Here is a 23,282-nt window from a genome sequence, read left to right as displayed (position 1 = left end):
TTCCCACGTTGGATTTCATATTCTTATGGTGCCTCTAGTTTAAATAGCGGGATCCGAAGCTTGTAAGACGTGCTTCATGTTGTACATTGCAGTCTTTCAGTGAATCCTTCAGTCAGTACTTTAATGTAGGTGTTAAGTGTGAATGTAACTTTAAGCCTAGAATATTTATTTGTGGAAGAGCCTCTTAGGAAAGAAAGAAGTAGAAGTAGAGGTGGAGGCACTGACTAAGAAATGTAGTAATAAAAACGGGCGGTGACTGCTCTCCACTGCCTTCACTCATCAGCAGCCTCATGCTTAGGGTAGCTCCAGAAGGGAGAGGGCAATGATGGGTAGCAGGGTTGCTATGATGTAAAACTAAAGTTCATTAGAAATGTTAAAGTCTAAAATATGTTCCACTTCAGAGAGTTCACATAATTATAAGCTCTTATAATGGGATTATAAAGTCAGTGTTTACAGCATTAAAATCTATACCCAAAATAACAAGTTTAGAAATTCTTTCACTAAAACTGAAACATGCAAATACACCTTACAATACGTTAGAAATAACTGTAAGCCTTTATTCGGTTCTAGATAACTCTAAATAAATGATAATGCTCGTAAGATGTTCAAAGTAATCGTGGCATAGCTTGGTAAGTCACGGTAAGTCAGGTTATAACGCGCTGTGCACACTTTCACACTTACGATATAAAGAGTTATAAACACGGCTTATAATGCACTATGTTAATACTTCATACTAAGCAGAACACATTTTTATAAATATCTGTCACTATGTTTATAACGTGTTGTGAATGGATTATAATGTGTTACGAATGCGCTCATGCAGTCTTAAAAACATTGTATTCATAGCAAACATTTACTGATAACAGCTTCAGAATAAGGACAGTGAAGAACATGATCTGATCAGTGTATTGACGAGGGCAGTGCTGAGGTGGTTCCTGCCCTGCACTTGAATTTAGAAACATTCTCAGTTTTAAACGCAAATGTCTTATAAAAACGAGCGTGGACTTGGATGAACGCCAGCAGAGTTGACATGCAACCAAGTTGACTCACTTCTTATTTCTTGGGATCACTGCTATCATTTTGTCTGTCAAAGGCTTGTCCTTAAGGAACTGATCTTGGTCTATCCAGCGCATCAGCTCTGTCTTCTGGTTTTGGTTGATTAAGCTCTTGCTACTGTACGCTTCAACCAGCCTTACATAGCCATCCTTGTAGTATTGGTTCCTTTTGTTCTGTGGAAGTCCAGAATCAAAGGTCTTGAAATTCCGTTGGATATCTGCCGGAGAGGAGAACAGAGAGAGAATAAAATGGGTTAAATCAGAAACTCACTCAGGACTAAGCATCACCGTTTCATAAATTTGAGACCTCACTCACTCACACATTTATTAACACCGATAATATAATTAATATACTAATTATATTCATATAATAATTAAGATATATGTGGATATTTATTTCACTGTGGCGTTTTGATAGTGGCTGGTTAGCGTAGTGCATAGGTGTCAAACTCAAGGCCCGCGGGCCACATTGCAATTATATCCGGCCCGCGAGATCATTTTACATTATTGGTACTAATGGCCCGGCAATATGAAGCGCTGGTAATACAATAAACTACAGATCCCATAATGCAGTGCTTCAGCTGCCTTTCGGAGCGCTTTCTGCGCCAATCATGTCAAGTGTCTGTTGCTACAAGTTATTGCAAAGCTAGAAAGAGAAGTTGATTCTGAAAGCAGAGCCTTTCAAACCCGATGGGAGGCCAGGTATATGCTTAGTGACATTGCCGGTAAACCATCCATCCGCTTCTCTGTCAGGGTCACGGGGGGTGCTGGAGCCTATCCCAGCAGTCTTTGGGCGGAAGGCAGGATACACCCAGGTTGCCAGTCCATCACAGGGCAGACAGACAGTCATTCACAACCAGGGGCAATTTAGCAAGTCCAGTTGTACTGACTGCATGTCTTTGGACTGTGGGAGGAAACCGGAGAACCTGGAGGAAACCCACACAGACACGGGGAGAACATGCAAATTCCACACAGAGAGGACCCCGGTCACCCGGCCGGGGAATCGAACCCAGGCCCTCCTCGCTGTGAGGCGACAGCGCTACCCACCACGCCACAGTGCCGCCTGCCGGTAGACCTGTTTGTCTCGTTTGTGGCACTATTGTGGCTGTATTGAAAGAATTTAATCTAAGACGGCGCTATGAGACAAAACATCAGGATAACCTGAAAGACATGAATGCAGAGCAAAAGATACAGAAAGTAGAAGAGGTAAAAAAGAAGCTGCAGACGTTTTTCACCCGGGCAAAATCACAAAGTGAAGCTGCTGTGAAAGCAGGGAGATCGCTGAAACAGCCCGGCCGTTCACCGAGGGAGAATTCTGAAGAGCTGCGTGATCAAGGTGTGCAACGTCGTATGTCCAGACAAAAAACAGAGTCTGGCAAATTTAAGCCTAAGTAGAAATACGGCTGCTGATGGAGTTTGTGAGATGGACACTGATTTAGGAACACAGTTGAGTGAAGAAGCAAAGACTTCATGCTGACTCTCTTGCTGTTGATGAAAGTACTGACATGACTGACACTGCACAGCTGGGCATCTCCATCGGAGGGGTGGACTTCAATTTGTGCGTTACAGAGGAAATATTGGACATTAAATCGATGCCCGGGACGACTGGAGAGGACATTTTTCAAAACATATGTCAAAGTGTAACTGACATGAAACCCTAACCTTAACCCTGGGACAAACTTACTGGACTTACAACTGATGGAGCACCGGCTATGTGCGGGAAAGGGTGGAGAGCCCTCTCTGGGTCGGGGATGAGCTCTTGCCTCAAGTGGAGGAGTTTAAGTATCTCGGGGTCTTGTTCACGAGTGATGGTACAAGGGAGCGGGCGATTGACAGGCGGATTGGTGCTGGGTCAGCAGTGATGCGGGCTCTTTACCAGTCTGTTGTGGTAAAGAAAGAGCTGAGCCATAAGGCAAGGCTCTCGATTTACCGGTCGATCTACGTTCCCACCCTCACCTATGGTCATGAGCTTTGGGTAATGACCGAAAGAATAAGATCTCGAATACAAGCGGCCGAAATGAGTTTCCTCCGCAGGGTGTCTGGACTCTCCCGTAGAGATAGGGTGAGAAGTTCGCTCATCCGGGAGGGACTCGGAGTAGAGCTGCTGCTTCTTCACATCGAGAGGAGCCAGCTGAGGTGGTTCAGGCATCTGGTTAGGATGCCTCCTGGACGCCTCCCTCGGGAGGTGTCACAGTCGAGTCCACCTGGGAGGAGACCCCGGGGAAGACCCAGGACACGCTGGCGTGACTATATCGCCCAGCTGGCCTGGGAGCGCCTCGGAATCCCCCTTGGAGAGCTGGTGGAAGTGGCTGGGGAAAGGGAGGTCTGGGCCTCATTGCTTAGGATGCTGCCCCCTGCGACCCGAACCCCGGAGAAGCAGAAGATAATGGATGGATGGATGGATGGATGGATGGATGGATGGATGGATGGATGGATGGATGGATGGATGGATGGATGGATGGATGGATGGATGGATGGATGGATGGAAGATTATTGTGCAAAATGTCCTGTGTAAAGGCAGTTTGGTGACAACTATAGGCATCTTTTTTATCAAGCGAGAACCAGAAGGTCCCTCAGATGATTGGCCATGATGGGAAGTTCAGATGGTGAGTTTAAATCTCTTATTAATTTTACAGATTTCTTACTTTCTGTCAAACGATTAACTTGTCCATTTTTTGTTATCCCTGTGGTGTGATGGCTGTACTTTGCTTAGCTTTGCACTGTATGTGCCATGGTTTATTTTTTTGTCAAATGTTCATCTCTGAACAAAGAGTATTCCTAGCTACATTAAGATTTTTATATTGCTGGATGCTTTGGGAGCTTCACCTGCTGCTATTCTTTTGTGGATTAATGGAAAAACTGTCCAGGCTGTTGCAGCTGATTGTTGTATCTTCATCAGTTGGACTCTATTGTGCTCGTCTTAAAACACATCTGTTCTAGATGGCATGATCTTTTTATGCCCTTATTTGTTCTTATTATATCAATTTATTGTAACGTGACCTTGGGTTTCCTCAAAAGTGCCAATAAATAAAATTAAATATTATAATGATGATGATGATTATTATGATTATTATTATTTGTCAATATGTTCTGAATTTTCAGAGCATTAACATATTTGCCTGGCTTTGTCCTGCTGTAATGGAAATTGTCTAAAATGTAATTTAGCCCAACAGTCAAGATTAAAACAGAACAACTGTGACTTACTGATTTTCTCTGAATATACTGGGACAATATTTTACTAGGCTATGCTTTTAGATTAGAGCAGATGTAATCACACTACTGGATACTATCTGTGTTATCAAATGTAAGTCTATCATACATTAAAACTCTAAACTGAATTCCCCTAAAATCATAAGATTAGCCTAAAGATCATCTGGGAGAATAGCAAATGTCCATTTTAGTGGTTGTAGCCTTGAATATCACTGTTGCTTTAAAATATGTTGCAGTACAATAAACTACAGATTAATTTAGGTCATTTATAGTTTAAAAAGGGGTTGTTTTAACTTAAAGAAACTACTGTCTGGGCTATCACTCCAACTTAAAAGTATAAGTTATGTAAAAACAATGAATAAAACAAAGATTCATGTTCTGTTAACTTGCTATTTGAAATTCAATTAATTAAAAATTTTACGGCAGCTCAAACACTGACATTTTTAGTGTACGTAAAAGTTCTGTAAAACCTCCACAATATTTACAAAGCAGACCTCTGATACTATTCATTATTCTTTATTTAAATAAATTCTTTTCTAAGCATATATATTTATATTCTGCACCTACTGTGTTTTCATGTACTTTATATGTAAAATATATGATATTTTATAAATATAAACTAGGTGAGATATTAATTTAATTAAACGTATGTTGGTCCTTCTTTCACATTAAGGCATGAAACTGTTTGAAACAGGTCCTATGTTGATTTTAAAAAACAATCGGCATCAGCACAGATCCAAGATTTAAACCAGTAGTAGCTTACGTAGCTTATTCCGGAGGTTGTCAGAAAATTCTGGATGTGCCATCATCAGTGAGAGCTTCAGTCCTTCCACTGTATCTCCCTGGTTAAAGGTTTTCACCAGTAAATCTCTGGCACATAAACAGAAGACAAACGTATTGCTCTGGTCAATACAAACTCAATACTTGAAGCTTTAAATAGGAATTCAAGGAGGATTTTTAAAAGTTTCAGAATTTAAAAAAACAAACATTTAAAATGCATAATTTAAAACATTGTTACAATATACTATTTATTATACTTATTAATATACAATAATAAGGCTTTCAGAGTGGTTTGGTGTTCGGCTCCACTCTAGAGAAACTTGCTGGGTCAGAATTGCTGACAATGGTGGAAAGTTATTACATGAAATGGTTATGAATTTGCTGCCTGATGTCTGAGGCATTAGCAGGTTTTCCATCCACCAGAATTTTGAAAATACGCAATGGAATAGACCAAAATTCGAAGAAACACTTGAATATCGCAAGAAAGAGTTTGTGAAAGTATCAAGCCACAAGTTACATGATAGTGTATATACAGTGATGACCTGTTCCTTTTGGCACAGGTAACATTTGCAATCGGAAACACAACTAAGGTTTTATGATAGTTCTGCAGCTTTTTGGCTGAAAATATATTTTTCCAATTTATTAACAGTAGATAGATAAACACAGGGCATTCTGGGGCAAAAGAGTTCCAAAGAAGTTCTCTTCACTTCTCAGAAGAAGTGTAGGTGCACTGGTTTGGATAGTTAATAAAATGTCTATATCTGTGTTGTAGTCATGGCAACCCCTGGTTCCTATCACCACCACTATAAAGACATCTGAGCCATCTCACACCAAACCCCTCTGAATCTCTCCGTTTACATCTCAGACACTGAACTATGAAGAAAATGAGAAAAAATAAGAAATTTTGTGAAATTTGTGGAATTCCCTTTGAATTTCTCCGAATCATTTGTTGCTGTCCTGCAGTGATAATAATGATAATAATGTAGTAATATTTTTAATTATGTTTGTGCGCATGATCATTACTGATAGTGATGACTGACTAGTTCAGCATTTGTTGAGTACCCACCTGCATGCTTTGGACTCCTTACTGCTGCCGGAGGTCAGTACATGTCGGTGATAATGATACAGTGTGTTCATGGAGAACTCCAAGTTAACATTGTTATCCTTCACCATTGATTTATTCCTGATCTTCTCCAAAACACTCTTCGGTGGAACGTGGTCTGCCTCAACTATACCTGAGACGGGGGCGTTCATATTTTTCTGGCGAAGCCTTCACAATGTTAAAACAGACCAAGAAGCAAAAGCCAGTTAATATGTTCTTCATTATTCATCACTGTTCTTCAGTATGTGGTAACAGGCAATGCAATTAGTTTTACTAAAATTACCTTTACCCAAAACAAGCATGCATTCAAAGTAATTCATTAGGTTGACTACTTAAAAACTACTTAATTTGCTTTCATCTCTGGCTTTACATCTACAAGGTGGACTGACAAGGTAGGAGTGTCTAATAGAGTGGACACAGTGTTTAAAAACTCCAGCAGCACTGCTGGGTCTGATCCACCCGTACCAGCACAACACACACTAACACACCACCACTACGTCAGCGTTATTGCAGTGCTGAGAATGATCAATCACTCAAGTAGTACCTGCTCTGTGAGGGTCCTGATCATTAAAGAACAGGGTAACAAAATATGCAGAGACAGATGGACTCCAGCCTGTAACTGTAGAACTCCAAAGTGAAACTATGGTCAGTGGAGCTGACAGCATGGACAATAAGTGTAGATGCAAGGAGATAGTTTTAATGTTATAGATGCTTGTTTTATGTTCATCAGTTGGACTCTATTGTGCCCGTCTTAAAACACATCTGTTCTAGATGATATATTCTTTTTTGATGCCCTTGGTTGTTCTTATTTCATCAATTTATTGCAAGGTGACCTTGGGTTCCCTCAAAAGTGCCAATAAATAAAATGTATTGTTGTTATTATTATTATTATTATTATTATTATTAGTCAAGCCTACATATTTACCGTTAAATGCTCCATAAGTACAGCTGTACATACCTAGCATGTATTGTGTACCTGTAAATAGTACTTATTTACCTATTAAATACAAAGTACTGACTGAAATAAACTGCTACCCAATATTACACTCATTCACTCTTCAGTACCAGCTGATGTATGGCTTATTGCACACAGCTGTCTGAATTGGGCATAATCGCAAGCGACTTTAGGCCAACACTAAACCCAAAAGACCAGCCATTCCTTTACGTTCGCTGCCCCACAGCGTTCTGCTTAAGATGAAACGGGTTGGACAGTGGGAGGTGAATGAGGGTCTGCTGTGACTGAAACATCCCTGATATCGTCACGTATTTGTGGCATGCCAGTATAATGACTATTACAAAAGCCATACTTAAGGAAAATTTGCATACCAGATGAACTAGTACACCATATACCACTAGTCTTAATGTTAGATATAAATATAGATAAACATAATGAATGAAATTACTGTTCATATTCTCCAACATCTCCCAAATACAATTCGTGTATTATTTGTTGTGGCTCCTTGTTTTTAATATACTCCTTGTACTTCTTCTCGTCTCCTTTTCTCACTCCGCCTGCTATTTTGAATTTGTTGCAGATGTTTCTCTGATTGAACATGTTCTGGACCTTCAGAGCGTTAACGTATTTGCCTGGCTTTGACTGAATCTGTAACAGAAACAGAAAGCACTGTCAAAATAACTGAATACAAACAAAACGGAAATGCAATAAGCAATTACAATATTAACAATATGTTAATTATGATTAATACAATCTTAATATAAACCTTATAGATTCTCACATACCTCCTCACTGACTCTGATTCTGAGTTCTTTAGCTTTTTCTTGCACGACATCGTCGGGGGCATCAGTTGTTGCTTGGATGACAGCGTGAAACAGGCAGTTCTGGTTTTCTGAATTCACTGCTTGTGTTGAGCCGTCAGAGCGTACAGTATCAAAGTGACCACTGTGTGGGGTGGTTTGACCCATAATCCTACTTTTAAATCTACTTAATATTCCTTCTTTTCTGTTAAAAAAATGATAATTAAAATCATTTTAATGATGACAAATGGGATAAATGATGACCACTATGTAAGTATATATATTATACTTATATATACACTGATGTGTCTTTATCTACTCTGTTGTTTTACTTGTATTAAAATGATTTACTAAATAAACTGAACAAAATCAAATGAACTGAACAGTTTTACTCACTTTGAAGAATTTTCTGGTGTTTTTGTCAGCAAGACTCTGATGTTACCAGATGCTGGGTCAGTTCCTGGATAAGTCTCTTCTGAGAGAAGCTTCCCTTGAGCATCTACCACAGTTACACAAACCCCTTTTCCTTCCAGTAGGTCACTCTTTGTGAGGACATGGAGCTCCAAAGCTGTGGCTGGATGTTGTTCATCGGTTATTTTACTGGCATAGGACTCAATTTCATTTTTTTCTCCCTCAGACAAAGACTCATCTTTGTGCTCTTTAGCTGATTTCAGATCGTAATGATGCTGCTGGTTGTCAAAGAAGCTTTGGGTTTCATGCCTCCCCAACAAATTACCAACTACTTCTCGAGCAGTAGAGTTTAGTCTTTGAGTGATTTTTGCTGCACAAATGGACGAGGCAGAATCTGAGAAACGGTCAACCAGGGCTTTTGAAAGACCTTCTGAAATTAAATCAGTGAGTTCATCTGCAAGACGTTTCACATCCTCCAAGTTGTCCCTTCCGTCTTCATCATACGTTTCGAAAGATGCGTCCTCAGTCATGCACTCCAAAAACGCAGGAACAAACTTGCTGTTAATGGTATTTTTTGTAGGCAAGGAGGAATACATTTTATACAGGTAGGTGGAGGTATTTGCTGTTTTTAGAAGTGTCTTGATACATGTGTTAGTCTTGTTGGAAATATGCTCTTGAAATTCTGCTGCTGCTTGGTCCCAGAGCTGTGAGCATGTGCTAATAAGTCGATGCACTTGGTTACAGTGTGCCATGAGGTTACTGATGGTAAAATTCATGTGTAAATTAACATTGTCCGTAATTTTCTTCTCCAAGTTTTTGTCAATCTTGTAGTCATCACATTCCAGGGCAGTCTTTGGAATCACTGAGCCGATAAACACTGTGATTGCTTTGTCAAACTGTTTATTCTCTTTCAGTGCTGAATAGACAGAATCCTTGAAATACTGTTGAAACGCTAGTTTGAAACCCTTTTGAACTGTGACGTCAATGCATTTGTTCAGGATTGCGTTTGTCCCTTGAATAGCGATTTCTTGGACAGCATACATACCTGCATTTTTAAAAGTTGATTTAAATACATTTGATGTGCACATGGAAGTAAAGCTCTGTGTACATACTGAAGAAACTGCTGATTTTACTGATGTACTAGCAGAAACAAAGAGTTGTTTTCCTGATTTTACAGCACTACTTGCAACACTTCTTAGGGATTTGGTGCCTTTGAGGATTCCACTGGCAGCCTCGCTCACAGAGGTGACTGATCTTTTGATAGCACGAAATCCACCACAAGCCAGAGAAATTCCTATGCTGATGGCTTTAGATAATGCCCATGATGCCCAGTCAAAAGTTCCATTTATCATACCCATGACCCCACTGATTATGTCAGACACACCTTCAGATATTAAACCAAGGCCAAAAGAGGACAGGGAACCAGCTGACAAGGCACATATCAGAACTCCTGCGACCACCTGGGCCACACCAATAAAGCAGCAAATCAGAGCGTCAAATGAGAACCGGGGCTTTTGTTTCACCTCAAACACAACTGCAAGACCATAATTATGGAAGAGGCTGAATTCATTACTAGAGACAAAATCCTCACAAGATGATAAGCTATAGAGTGCGGAGGCCCCAGTTGTAACATCACCTTCATCTGCTGCAAGGACTTTGAGAATTCCTGTGATATTTCTTTTCCAAGACTGAAATATATTCATCCTAGCCTGCATCTGTGTTTGGAAGTTACAGGTGCCACTGTGGTGTGGTTCAAAATCACCAGTAACAGACACAGAAACTAAACTCAGTGTATTTGCTGTTTCTGACACGTAAACATCAATAGCTTTCTCTGCTTCTTCAAGCAAGGCACGTGCCTCGTTTTTATAGTTCTTCTCAGCCATGTTAATAGTGATGTAAGCTTGGTTATACAGTGCAACAGCTCGGTAGCAGTTATCTGACTCAGATGCTTTTTCCCAGTAGAACTTTGCTCCATAGTCACGTTTGGTTTTGTTCTGAAAGTGCAAGGCAGTTCGTCCCAAAGCCTGCTGGATGTGATCGTAGAAATTTTCACTGTTACCTTGTAAAAGTTTGTCACTTGTGTTCTGCAAATGCTGGATGAGGTCTTCTTTCAGTTTCTTGATGTCATTCTCTGTGTTGATCTGATCTGTATGAAGAATCAGCCATAAACCCCATGATTCTTTCAAAGCATTCAGAGCTGGGTGATAGTCCATCTTAGTACAGTGGGACTCAAAGTAACGAGGAACATCTTTTACTCTCACTTCAAAGAGATCTGTCTTTTCCTCTGTGCTGTAATGCTGATCAAAGTCACTAAGGAAGTGACAAAATGTGGAGAAAAGCTCTTCCTTCATCTCAATTTCAACCAGTTTCTCTTTCTCCATGTGCTTAATACGTTCACTCTCATACTCTTCTCTGAGTTCCCGCATGATTTCGATGGAATGGCCCTGATAAGCCTGAGCGAGATGCTCATGGTTCAGTATTAGTTGGACCATGCCTGGTGTGCCTTTCCGACCTGTGCGCCCAAAGACCTGCTGCTCCACTCGTCGGTTGTTGGGAAAATAGGTGAGTATCACGAAAAGACCACCACGTTGACTGACTTTCTTTGCAACCTTAATGTCAGTCCCACGTCCTCCAAGGTTAGTGGTAATGATGATCTGTCCCTCAGTGAACTCCTGATTCTCAATGCTGTGGCTTTCACTGTTGGTGTACATGGTAACTGGATGCCTGGTGCCTGCTGTTATTTTTTCATTAAGGGCGTTTGCTGTGTTGACATCTTCACATACAACCAACACAACCTGACCCCTGTCAGAGACCTTTGAAACTGTGTCACAAAGCATCTGAATCCATTCATCGGTGCGTCCCTTCACTTGCACTGCAGGCAGCTCAGTAACTTTTTTACGCTGATGAGCTGGAATGACATAGCAGTCTGTTTTGTAGTGCCTTGTCAGGAAAGACTTGTCTGCATCTCCTCCCAATGTTCCAGAAACACCAAATATTCCTTTCCCACAGAGAAATCTCTTGAAGAAACTCCGATTCGACATGTAGTTAGTCACATTTGATAAAGGTGATAATGCTAACTGATGTTTCATCTCCAAAAACTGTTGCAGTCCATCTCCCCAGCGTTTTCTTTTCTCCAGCATCCCACTGGCCTGGAAGTCCACTGGAATTATTGTGTGATACATGTGTTGGTCTTCTTCACTTATATCCACTCCTTGAGCTCTGAGTGATTTCTCAATCAAGTACTCTCTGCCTTTTGTCATTTGAATGGCCTTCAGGGCATTCTCAACAAACACTGGCAGTTGCTTTTGCAAGTATTCCTCCATGAAAGGAGGGATCACAAGAGTGTTTTCCTCCGTGTCTGCATTTGATCTACATTGTTTAGAATATTTGATTTTGGATGTCAGCTCTTTAACAGTGGCTTCAACAAGGACTTTTTCAGACATGATCTCACAAGCTTTTCCATTCTCAAGTAGCAGCATGTTAACGTTTTGGTCAGTTTCAGTTTTTTGCTCTCCAAAGTGAGCAGCTTTCCTGGTTTCTGATTGATACACATAACAGTTAAACGCCACCTTGTTTTCCATTCCCATCTCAAGGACACTAAGCAGGGCATATTGTTGTTCCACTCCAGTTTTTGCCATGATAGACTTCCATGTGTCCTCATACAAGGTTGCATTTTCCTCTTTCCTTTCACCTGCACTAACAGAAGCTTTTAACATTTCAAAGTCGTTCTCTGAGTAAAAGCCCAATTCAATGCCTGGCAGCAAAATGTCCAGTGGTGAAAATGTGTCAGATGTGTCAGAACCTATCATTGCGAGCAGTGCAGCCATTTGAAAATTCTGGACTCTTGTTGCCCACATGATCTCTCCAGTTTCTTCCATTTGAATTGGTCGACATGCCGAAGTCACAGCCCAAATGCTTGCAAGGACTTGCTCCAAATGCTGTAGACCTCTGGACTCATGAGAGAGAAATGTAATCTGAACTCCATTATCCAAGGTCATATAATCAACCTCATCCACAAGGACCATCTCAAAACTCCTTTCTCCTCGAGTCGTTTTCTTCTCAAACTCTTGTCTCAGTGTATCTGCTGCAAATGTTCCTACAGTACTGTAAACAACTTGTTTACTATATGCATCCTGGACCAGTTCATTTTGCTTTTCAGGTGGTGAATCATTAAAAGGTGGAGGAACGACGGATGATGTGATGCCAAACATATTATACAGTCCCTTCCATTCTTCTAAATCACGGCAGGAAAGGACTGGTGAGCTTGTCACAAGATCCACATTTACACCACGAATTGCATGAATTGCAGCAAGCATGGCTAAAATACAGGACTTTCCTTCACCTGTCCCGATTTCAAGAAGACATCCTGTATTTGTTTCCGATTTTGAAAGAAGGAAAATTACCAGTGTTGCAAGCTGAGTTAATCTGGGAAGATATCCTTCAATAACTGTGTTCTTTTCGTCTTTTTGAATGATGATAGTGGAGCACATTTTAACTGCACCTGACATCTTAACCAGCACTTGTTTGAGGACGTCTCTGTCTGGGTCATTGAAATCCAGGGATTTAACCATCTTCTTCAAATCTTCAACTTCACTTTCACTGACATCAGCCGCTGCCGTTTTTGGAAGCTCCTTTTCCAGATATAACAGGACATCCTCCAGGATAGTTAACACATTCTCAGGGACGTTTTCATCATGCATTTCACTTAATATGGTTTTAGCGTCTTTGTGTCTCTCATTGTCCACATGGTTTTGCAACATGTTGAGGGGATTGGATGTACCCAGAGCATTGAAAACAGTGCCATACTCCAGTTTGTAGGTCTGTGCTGTGTGAAGAACTGAGGACACTTGTTCAGTGGCTTTCCCAGTGATGTTGCGCATAAAATCAGTTATTTCTCCTGGTGTCCACATGTTGTTGAACAAGATCTGACACAGAATTTCTTTACTCTGCATGGAGAGCTGCACATCTGTATAAAGAACGTTCTGCAGAAGTTTCCCTGCAAGTGTTTGATGAGTGTCAATCAGCTGTTCAAGCATACTGAGTAAGATGTCCCGGTCATATTGAGGTTCATGGCCATCCTCGGTCTCCTCAAAAACTACTTGCAGTACTGCTTCCAGGACTGACAGTCTGTCACTTAGAGGCAGAGTGTCATAGTCGACGGCAGCATCAAAGGAAAACATGCAGCTACTGGACAGGTTGTGTTTCTTACAGTAGTCAACCATTATCTCATTTTGTAGGCGTTTCATTCTGTCAGGTAATGAGTCCTGTGTGTCTTTGATTTCAGTGATTTCATATCTTAGCAGAAGCTCCAAAAAATTATTTTCTGTTTCTGCAACCTGTAGGAAAGGGAAAAAAACAGAATGATACGTAACATGTATTCTTTAGAATGAACAATAAGCAATTAGAATATATAAATAAATAAGCAGTCCATTCTGATTGTTGTATAAGTGCATAGGTTATCTTAACCATTTCAAAAGCTCTCAGTACAGACGCCCTGTATAGTTACCATTCAATACGGTTACCATTCAGTTTATCTAATCAATCCTTCATTCAATTAAATGGTAACACTTAATGTTGAGTAGTCCTTTGTAGATGATTAATAAACCCCTTACAGATTAATAATATCATATAAACAACGTGTAAGTGAAGTAGCAACAGTGAAGTATCTGAATACATTGAGGTAAATATCGCAAAGATGTATTATTGATACGTTACTTAAATTAAGTAGATATATTGTTGATAAGTTACATGACGTAGACATAATAGAGTTGTTGGAATCAAATTCAAGTTGGTGTTTATTTTTCAAAAAACAATAACATTTCTCAGTTAAAACATTTGAAATGTTGTCTCTGAAGCATTTTCAATGAAACATAGGGTTTCAATTATTTGCACATCATTGCATTTCGTTCTTATTTATATTTTACACTGAATTTTTTTGGAAATGGGGTTGTGCCTATAAATCAAAGAAACGTTGCTTACCTCGTCTCTGTCTACTGTATAGACCTCCAGTGGCTGTTGTATTATATGGGCTTGCTGGTGGAACTCCTGGCCTCTTAGGAGTTCTTTCTGCTTCAGTTTCTCATTGGCCTGAGAAAGCCTCTTAGCAGATATTTCACTTTCTTTTTTAATCTGTTCTTCAATTCTTCTTTCCAGCTCACACTGTGCCTGCCATCTCTGTTCCTCATTTGCTTTCTCCTGTCTTCGCTCCACCTCTCTCTGTCGGGCATCATCTTCAAGTTTGCCTGTTTGGGGGAACGAAAACATTTTATTGAAATTTAAAATCCTGCTTGCACCTGAAACTGGTGCGGAAGGCTTATGTACCAACTCCAGAGTGTTTATATTATGGCTTATTGCTGCCCTCTCTGCAATACTTTTGGTAAGAATATTATATATTTTTTTCCCAACGCATAGGTCTGGCCAAAAATCTCCATCCATGTGTGTTCCCCCTAGTGTGTGTGTGCTCACTAGTGTGTATGTGGTGTTTCACTTCACGGATGGGTTAAATGCGGAGGTGGAATTTCTCCGGTTGTGGGATTAAAAAACTATCACTTAACTTATAACTTTGATTCTACAGATGTCTACTCTGTCTAGTTCCCTTGGTCAGGGGGGGAGGGGCGCCACCACATGTACTTCGATTAATGGCTAGTGAAGTTTAGAGTCTTCTTTGTTAGGTTAGTTAAGTACTTTTTGTTTCAGGAGACAAGCATGGCTAGGTTTTGCTCTCTTCTTTGGTGCCATCCATGGTTTGACTCTTCCAGTGTGGTACTAGGTATCATAGCACACCAGTGTTATTGTAGATGGTATTAATAGAACAGCTTTAAAAGCTAGTCCATCACCACCAGTTCAATATATTAATGCCACAGGTTACTGATCCCTTGGCACCCTAGACAAAAGTGTGGGATCGTAACATTTCAATCCCTTGTAATTTGACTTTTTTACTGAGCTTGTGTAGTTGAGATGAGGACCTTTGGTTGTTAGCTATAGCTAGAGGCTAATGCAGACTTGTCTAATTGATTTTAGAGGTTTTAGTGTTTAAAGCTATTAGCTTGTTAGAGGTATGATGGTGAAAACAGCTGCTCATTTCAGTATTTTCATTTTTTGCACGTTTTATTGTACTTTCAAAAGGCGGTAACACTATTTGAAGGCTACCTACATAAGGGCTTCATAACACACTCATAAGCACTGATTAATGTGTTTATGAAGCACTACTTGAACATTAAATGCTTATGTCAGTTCTCGCAACCTGACATAAGATGTTTTATGAAATAAATGACATTGTACTGACATAATATGAATAAACATTGAACTTATTTACAGCACTAAACATTTAAAAGAATATACATAATCGCATCAATCATCTTATCTATGCCATGGAGGGAAGAGGGGGTGGTTCCCAGGCATATTTCACCTGATATTAATACAATGTCGTCTTAAGAATGCTGACATAAATAGTTATGTATAGTGTTTTAAATGTTTATTGCTGTAAATATGTTCAAGGTTTATTCATATTATGTTAGTACAATGTCATTTATTTCATAAAACATCTTGTCAGGTTGCGAGAACCGACATAAGCACTTAATAAATGTTCAAGTAGTGCTTCATAAACGCATTATTCAGCGCTTATGAATGCATCATGAAGTCCTTATGTAGGTAGCCTTCAAATAAAGTGTTACCCAAAAGGCATTGGCTTATTTGAGCTTGGGCTTTGCCCTTGTTTGAGCCACTCTCTTTGGGGCCAGAGATGGCAGGCAAAGTTTGTTTAAAAAGGCCCTGTATAAAGGAACTGGAGACGAAGAGGGGATTTATCTTTGACCTGTAGAGAAGGGTGAAGGACTTTGCTCGTTCTCCAACAAAACAGTTGGATTTCACTTGGGTGGTCCCTGCTATGGCTGGTCATCTGCTAATACAGCATTCGAATTGAATACAAATGTAATTCTTTACATAATCATGTGATTAATAATGTAATATCATTTCCTTTAAGCCGTATAGCAAAATGAAAGTAGTAACTGGGGAATATTTCTCTAATTCTGAGCCTTAATTCATCTTGTCCAAAGTGAATCTTTAGTGGTGTAGCTCATTCTCAAATGACTCTGACCAAATGACTGAAAAGACATTACAGTATGTACAGCTGAGCGTGTGAGGAAACAAAGTTAGCTTTGGAAGTGTAGCAACAAACTTTTTGCTTCCTCCCTCTTTTTGGGTTTCTCTTCTGAACTTGGATGACTTTACTTGGCTTTTCCCTCTCAACACACAGAAAACATCAAAGAACCTCCATGCCATAATGCAGATTGTCAGTTAATCGAGGATGAGTCTGCTTTGAAATTGCTGACAATAATCAAGACATTGCAAATAATCTTATTGATTTAGTATTTGGCTAATGCATGCAGTATATTTGTATTTGAATTGTGTCCTTGGCTTATTAGTTCAGGCAGCTGTCTACTTTTGCCCAGTGTAGTTCCAACAGAGTTGGAAGGCTATGCTCCTTGCCATGAAATGCGACAAGCATCCAATGTGGGAAATACGTGAACGAGAACAGGAAAACTGTCCGAACGCTCAACCAAATTAGCAACACGTCTGTGTTTTACCACTAAGCTCCATTTGTTATGCACAGAGTCTGAAAAGTGTGAAAACAAATATTACATTGGGAGTCCATGTTATGAATAAAGGATACAACACAGAACTATTAAGCCTAGAAAAAACAAGAAACAGGACACATACCGTAATTTGGGCATGTAGATTTCTTCTTCTCGTAATTTACGTTGCAGTCCAGGTGAACTTCATCTCCACGTTCTTGAATAGTGAAGAGAGGATCATCTTTTGGATTTAATTTGTACCACAAATCTGGTTGTTTGCAGCACTGCGTCTCTGAACAGCTTCCATACTTAACCTTAATGTAGAAGGTTTTTCCCCAGGTCACTGGAACAATGCAGCTTATACTTCTTGTTTGAAAAGCTTCAAGGTGACGCTTAACACAGAGAAATATATGGATTTTATTGATTAATGTTTATTATGGTTTCACATAAATGTTGCTTCTGGTAGCACTCATGATGTGTGTTTCTTTGGACACCACAAAATTACATTATTATCTGTTAGAAATGGAAATTTGAAAGACAAACACTAAAATATATGTTTGTTGATTATAAATGATGTAATAAAAACAGTGATCTGGAGTCGAGTACCTCAACAAAGTTATCTAAGAATGAACCCCTAGAAACTTAAGCAGGCACATTACGTGCAGTTTGCGTGGCGTTATCCTTCACAAGTGAGGAAAGGGTTAACTTTAACATTGTGTTTGTAATTTAACCCTTTCCTAAAATATGAAGCCTTGCAAACTGCCCACAAAGCATGGGCTTATGGTTGTAAGGGTTAATGATTGAATTTTATAAACTTGATGTATCTGAGATTTGGTAAAAATATATTTTAGTCTGAGGAATATATTGTATTTTTGAATATGTCAATCTGAATAAACTTGTCCTAAAGTTCAAGTGTAGGGATTATGTGTGTTACCTTTGCATATTTGTTAGGAAATGGCCACGCTTGACCCTCTAAGCAGATGGTCCATTCATATGGAGTTTGATTCTTGACAGTTATATCTCCTCCTAGATACCCCATTCTGGAACCAAAGACCAAAAAGTATCAATGATGATCCAAATTAAACAATTGGCAATGGAGATCAAACACATGTGAGAACACAATGTTGATCAGTGTGCCCCATGTTGGACTGCTAGTGTTAGCAAGTGTCAGAAAATGGCTACAATCCCAGTTTTTGTAACACGTGGACTGGCTTACTCTGGACAGGCGTGAACCCACAGTCTCCATATTCAGAGACCAAGTGTTGTATTACAGAAACATGCTCTAAACTCTGAAATCTAATCTGTTTAGTCACCATGACTACTTCAGCTAGGACAGAAGCTGATCATAATCCTATCCATTAATCCCAGATAAGAAAACCATATTACACAAACATCATGATTAAAAAAAAATCTCAAATACTGTCCGAACTTTAGGATAAACCCAGAGGTGTCTTAACTTCTGTTTTAATGCTCTCCACCGTCTCCTCTTATTAACTTGTGTTAACACCAGTGATGGTGGTGAATAATGAGAAGACAGAGCTTAACATGTCTCTGTTTATTAGGAGGAATATCGTTAGCATGCTCAGCTGAAGCATTTGGGCAATGGAGACTGAAACTGAGGAGCATTCTGATAAACAGAGGTGTTTACTACACAAGATGCAGTCACAGTATTCTTAACTTCCAGTTTATTGCACTTAGGTTTTGTTTTTTTACCTTTTTTACAGTAGCTGTCTAATACTGATCCTAATTTATCATTTTAATGTTATTTTGATTGTGTTTAGGTTTCAGCTGTGCGTGCATTGTCAGCTTCTTGCTAACAGTTGATTGGTAACGTTGGTAACGTTGATATTTCGGTCGAGCTCTACCACATATTACAGCATCAAACAGTGTGTAAATAAAGTGTACCATCATTAGAACTGTAATAGTGTGGCACAGCCACATGAAATGATGAAACGATATTTACTGAGGCAATTTTTAAGTGTGATAATGAGATTGTATTTATTTTCAGTGAGTGCAGTGCTTGTATTATGGGCAGTAAAGTCAGTACGATTTCATGTCTCAGCTGTCTGATTTTGACTCAGTGTCTCTGGTAAGAAGGGAGAAGAACCGCTTGAGTTTGATGCTACGGCACACAAGACTTCCAAAAATGTATCACATGTAATGTAGCCTAAAGTATCACATTCCATCAAACTCATGGCGGTTCTTCTCTCTTCTTACCAGAGAGTATGATATAACCAAGTTTTAGGTCCCTGAACTAAATCATCTTTTCTTTGACTGAAGAAATGTTTTAGACTAGAGCATCTGAGTAATTCAAGTTCATGGATATACTGCTACTAGGCCATGGGACCATTTTCTCCTGAGAGAAAAGAGGTATTCTTATTATAGGGTTTGTACAGGGTATCACTTAGTAGCTAAGAAAAAGATTTTTGAGGGAAAGAATTACCTCCTTTTATAACAGACATAAAGAATAATAATAAACGAGTATATGACAAACAAATGCATGAAGTTTCAAAACTACTCACCGGCCACTTTATTAGGTTCAGTTGCTAATCAGCCAATCAAACAGCCGCAACTCAATGCATTTAGAAATGTAGAGGTGGTCAAGACAACTTGCTGAAGTGCAGGCCCAGCATCAGAACGGGGAAGAAAGGGGATTTCAGTGACTTTGAACGTGGCGTGGTTCTTGGTGCCAGATGGGCTGGTCTGAGTATTTCAGAAACTGCTGATCTACTGGGACTTTCACGCACAACCATCTGTAGGGTTTACAGAGAACGGTCAGAGAAAGAGGAAACATCCAGTGAGCGGTCAGTTGTGTGGACGAAAATGCCTTGTTGATGTGAGAGGTCAGAGGAGAATGGGCAGACTGGTTCCAGATGATAGAAAGGCAGCAGTAACTCAAATAACCAACCAAAACGTTTCCAACACCTTGTTGAAAGTGTGGCATGAAGAATTAAGGCAGTTCTGAAGGCAAAAGGGGGTCCAACCTTATTAGGTACACCTTGCTAGTAAAAAGTGGCCAGTGAGTGTATACTAGACAAAACAGTCACAAATTTGACATGGTTGTTTCCTACAACAGTGCCTAATTATTAATAAGGTTCCTAACTAGGGAACATAATTCAAGGGTCAATAAATCACAGATAAAACTGGATAATCCAAGAACTCTAATTAAATGGAAAGAGGACTTAATATGGACAAATAAAATAAATATGTCAGAGATGAGCTTCAAGAACGAAGATGAAAAGGTTGAGTTTTGATGTGGCAATAGCAAGAGTTCCATAATGTTGGAAAATAGATTTCCTTAAAGTTCATGAGAATGAAGTCACTGAAAAGCAGGCTCAGTGAAAGGAATATCTGTGGGGTTTTATGACTGTGTTGCGATGGATAAGGCAGAGAGAAAAGGTTTGGAAGACATGCAGTTGTGTCCTTTGAGAGTCATGATTGTTATTTAGTGTCTTAGTTCTGTCAAGAGGGAACCAAAGTTAACCCTTTTAGTAAACAAATGCCCATTACCTCTAGGTTCCGGTGTAGTTAACGCCCTTTGGACTTTACTAAGCCAGAGATGGCTTTTGAGAAAAAACTCATTGCTACAGCTACTACAGAGTCCCTCACTTGGATCAATGGCTGTCTTCATGCGATCCTTGAACTATAAGTACTCTCTCTACATTTGCTACCTGTGTAAAATGATCAAATTGTAAGTGGCTCTATAGAAGCGCATCTGGCAAATGCCATAAATGTAAAATGTTAAATATTAAAGATGTCCTCAATCGAGAGTGAGTAGAATGTCATGTATTGAGGGTCTGGATATGAGATGAGAAGTGACCTCTGGTCTGGGTGATGGTCTGGATTTTACCAGACCACAATGGTTTGGAGCGATTACAACCTCCATTGGAAAAGATTCCCTGAAACTTTTGATGATATTATGGACTGTAGATGATGAAATCCCTAAATTCCTTGCAGTTGCACGTTGAGAAACGTTGTTCTTAAACTGTTGGACTATTTGCTCACGCAGTTGTTCACAAAGTGGTGAACCTCGCCCGTCCTTGCTTGTGAACGACCTTTCAGTGATGCTCCCTTTATACCCAATCATGACACTCACCTGTTTCCAATTAACCTGTTCACTTGTGGAATGTTCCAAACAGTTTTTTTGAGCATTCCTTAACTTTCCCAGTCTTTTGTTGCCCCTGTCCCAACTTCTTTGGAACATGTTCCAGGCATCAAATTCAAAATGAGTGAATATTTGCAAAAAACAATAAAGTTTATCCGTTTGAACATTAAATATCTCGACTTTGTAGTGTGTTCAGTTGAATATCGGTTGAAAAGGATTTGTAAATCATCGTATTCTGTTTTTATTTATGTTTTACACAACGTCTCAACTTCACTGGAATTGGGGTTGTATTTTAGCCCTGTGTTTGCCTTTGTCTGTGTTGGTCTTTGTTGTTTATTCTTCTGGTTGTACTGTTTGATTGTACTGTTTAATGTCTTTGTCTTGCTAGTCGTTTTGCTTGTTGAAGTTGTTTGGATTCTGTGATCTGTTTGATCTTGTCATGTCTGACCCATATTCTCTCCGTGTTGGCTGTTTGACCTTGGACTGTTATCACTACGACCTTGGATTTGCCCATAATAAAAGTCGCTTATCTCAGCGTAGGCGTCCGCCTCCTCGCTCCTTGTCACAAGTAAATGAAAGTAGCTATGAACATCATTAGAACCATCAAACATTTGTTCAAAGTGTGTTATATTGCATACAAGTTTGTGTAGATCCCTAACAGAAAGACCCTGAGAGTCAAAGGGTGAAGGTTGGTAAAGTGGCTTAGGAAACCAGGTTAGGAGGAGTACATTTGACAGGGGGGGAGAAGCAGTTTCTGGCCTCGCCAGCAGCAAGAGAGCAACATTATCATAGCCTGGTGGTACCACTTTCTATGAATGTCACCTTTGTAAGCATCTATAAACACATTCATAACATGTTATAATGCGTTCATGTAGCATTATAACCACTATTATACTAACTATTCATAATGCATAATAAGCGTGGCTATAACGTAATGCATTATTATACATATTTATAGTCATGTTTATAATGCCTTATGAATGCATTATAATATGTTATGAACATGTTTATAGTTGCTTATAAAGGATCATACGCTATATGGCAGGCTACATAGTCTGACATTAGCAACTCTAGTTTGAAGGCACAGTTGTTGTGGATGGGGTTTGTGTAGTTTGGCATCGTGGGCCGTATTACACACTATTCTTATCATTCTGACAGGACAACATGAGATTTTTCACAAATTCGTATTACAGGAGTAAATTTGATCTTAATTTAAGAATCTTACTAATCGAACTAGGAACGTGCCTTTTATTCCACTGTTTGACGTACAGACTTTCTCTCAAGCTCACTTCCACGCTGTAGGTGAATCCATCTGCTCTTTACTCTGAAGAGAGCTGTTCTCTTTCGTGCAGGTGCTTTAAGCCTGTGCCCGTGGACCATCAACTCAGTAAGACTTTGTAATTCAAACCACGAATTTTCATATTAGCACACAGACTACCTGAAATGGTACAGTAGCTGATCTTACTTTTGCTTTCGTATTACCCAAATAGTTCACATTCTTTCCACACCACTGCTGCAAAAACAAGCAAAGTGAAAGTAAAACTTTTAGTGCTTTAGTTTTGTTTTGACTGCACTTGCTGCCCGTCTATAGAAGCCCAGACAAACAGCAGTGGGTTATGACACTTTGACCCCCAGCCTGGCTGACTATTTCAAGAGATTTACCTCATAAGGAATCTAGACTACTTCATCAGAACTGCACATGAATTCGGTTAATAATGAATTAGGCAATATGATAAATGATTAAGCCACAGATGTTAAGACATTTTATACTTCAGGCAGCTCTGATGAAGGGAAGGGAGACGGAAAGTCTAACATGACTTTTCATCACTGGAGCAAGACGGCAACACACCACTAAGATCTTTGTCCAGTAACAATGTGCTGAGCGCAGAAGAACAATGATTCTTAAGAGGAACAAATAAAGATGCCATTAGTTTCTGAAACGGCTGAATAGTTCTCACTAGTTTCACTCGAACAGAACACATTTATAACATGTTATAATGCATTCATGTAGAATTATAACCACTATTATATTAACTATTCATAATGCATAATAAGCTTTCATTAAAGACGCTCCATTTGAACGCACTGTTTAGAAGTGAAGATGCTTTGGATAAAGGAGGCTTTAAATGCAGTAAGTGTAAAAAATCAAACGTCTGTATTAAGAAGAACTTACTTCTGGGTCGTTTGGCTCTTTGACTGAAGAGCAGAGTGCTGGTAGCTGGTAGCTGGTAGGCGTTTGTGGTTTGTCTCCTGCCTTTGTTCTCTGACGTTGGCTTTTATTTGCGTCTGTG

The 23,282-nt window shown here is 39.6% G+C and overlaps 1 protein-coding gene across 1 annotated transcript; it reads right to left on the bottom strand.

Annotated features, from left to right (window-relative positions):
* Positions 1-890: 890 nt before the first annotated feature.
* Positions 891-23,227, bottom strand: LOC108439993. The gene is made up of 10 exons (XM_037535104.1): positions 23,165-23,227; positions 17,821-17,926; positions 17,032-17,278; positions 14,293-14,555; positions 8,299-13,649; positions 7,888-8,107; positions 7,551-7,750; positions 6,112-6,315; positions 5,029-5,135; positions 891-1,273 (listed from the first exon to the last, which is right to left on the bottom strand). The coding sequence occupies exons 2-10, from the start codon at positions 17,923-17,925 to the stop codon at positions 1,047-1,049; spliced, it is 6,924 nt and encodes a 2,307-aa protein (XP_037391001.1). The 5' UTR covers position 17,926; positions 23,165-23,227; the 3' UTR covers positions 891-1,046.
* Positions 23,228-23,282: the final 55 nt, after the last annotated feature.

Source organism: Pygocentrus nattereri, chromosome 2 (assembly GCF_015220715.1).
Source record: "Pygocentrus nattereri isolate fPygNat1 chromosome 2, fPygNat1.pri, whole genome shotgun sequence".
NCBI classification, from domain to species: domain Eukaryota; kingdom Metazoa; phylum Chordata; class Actinopteri; order Characiformes; family Serrasalmidae; genus Pygocentrus; species Pygocentrus nattereri.
Note: the sequence above shows the minus strand (reverse complement) of the source record. Positions and strands in the feature narration are given on the sequence as shown.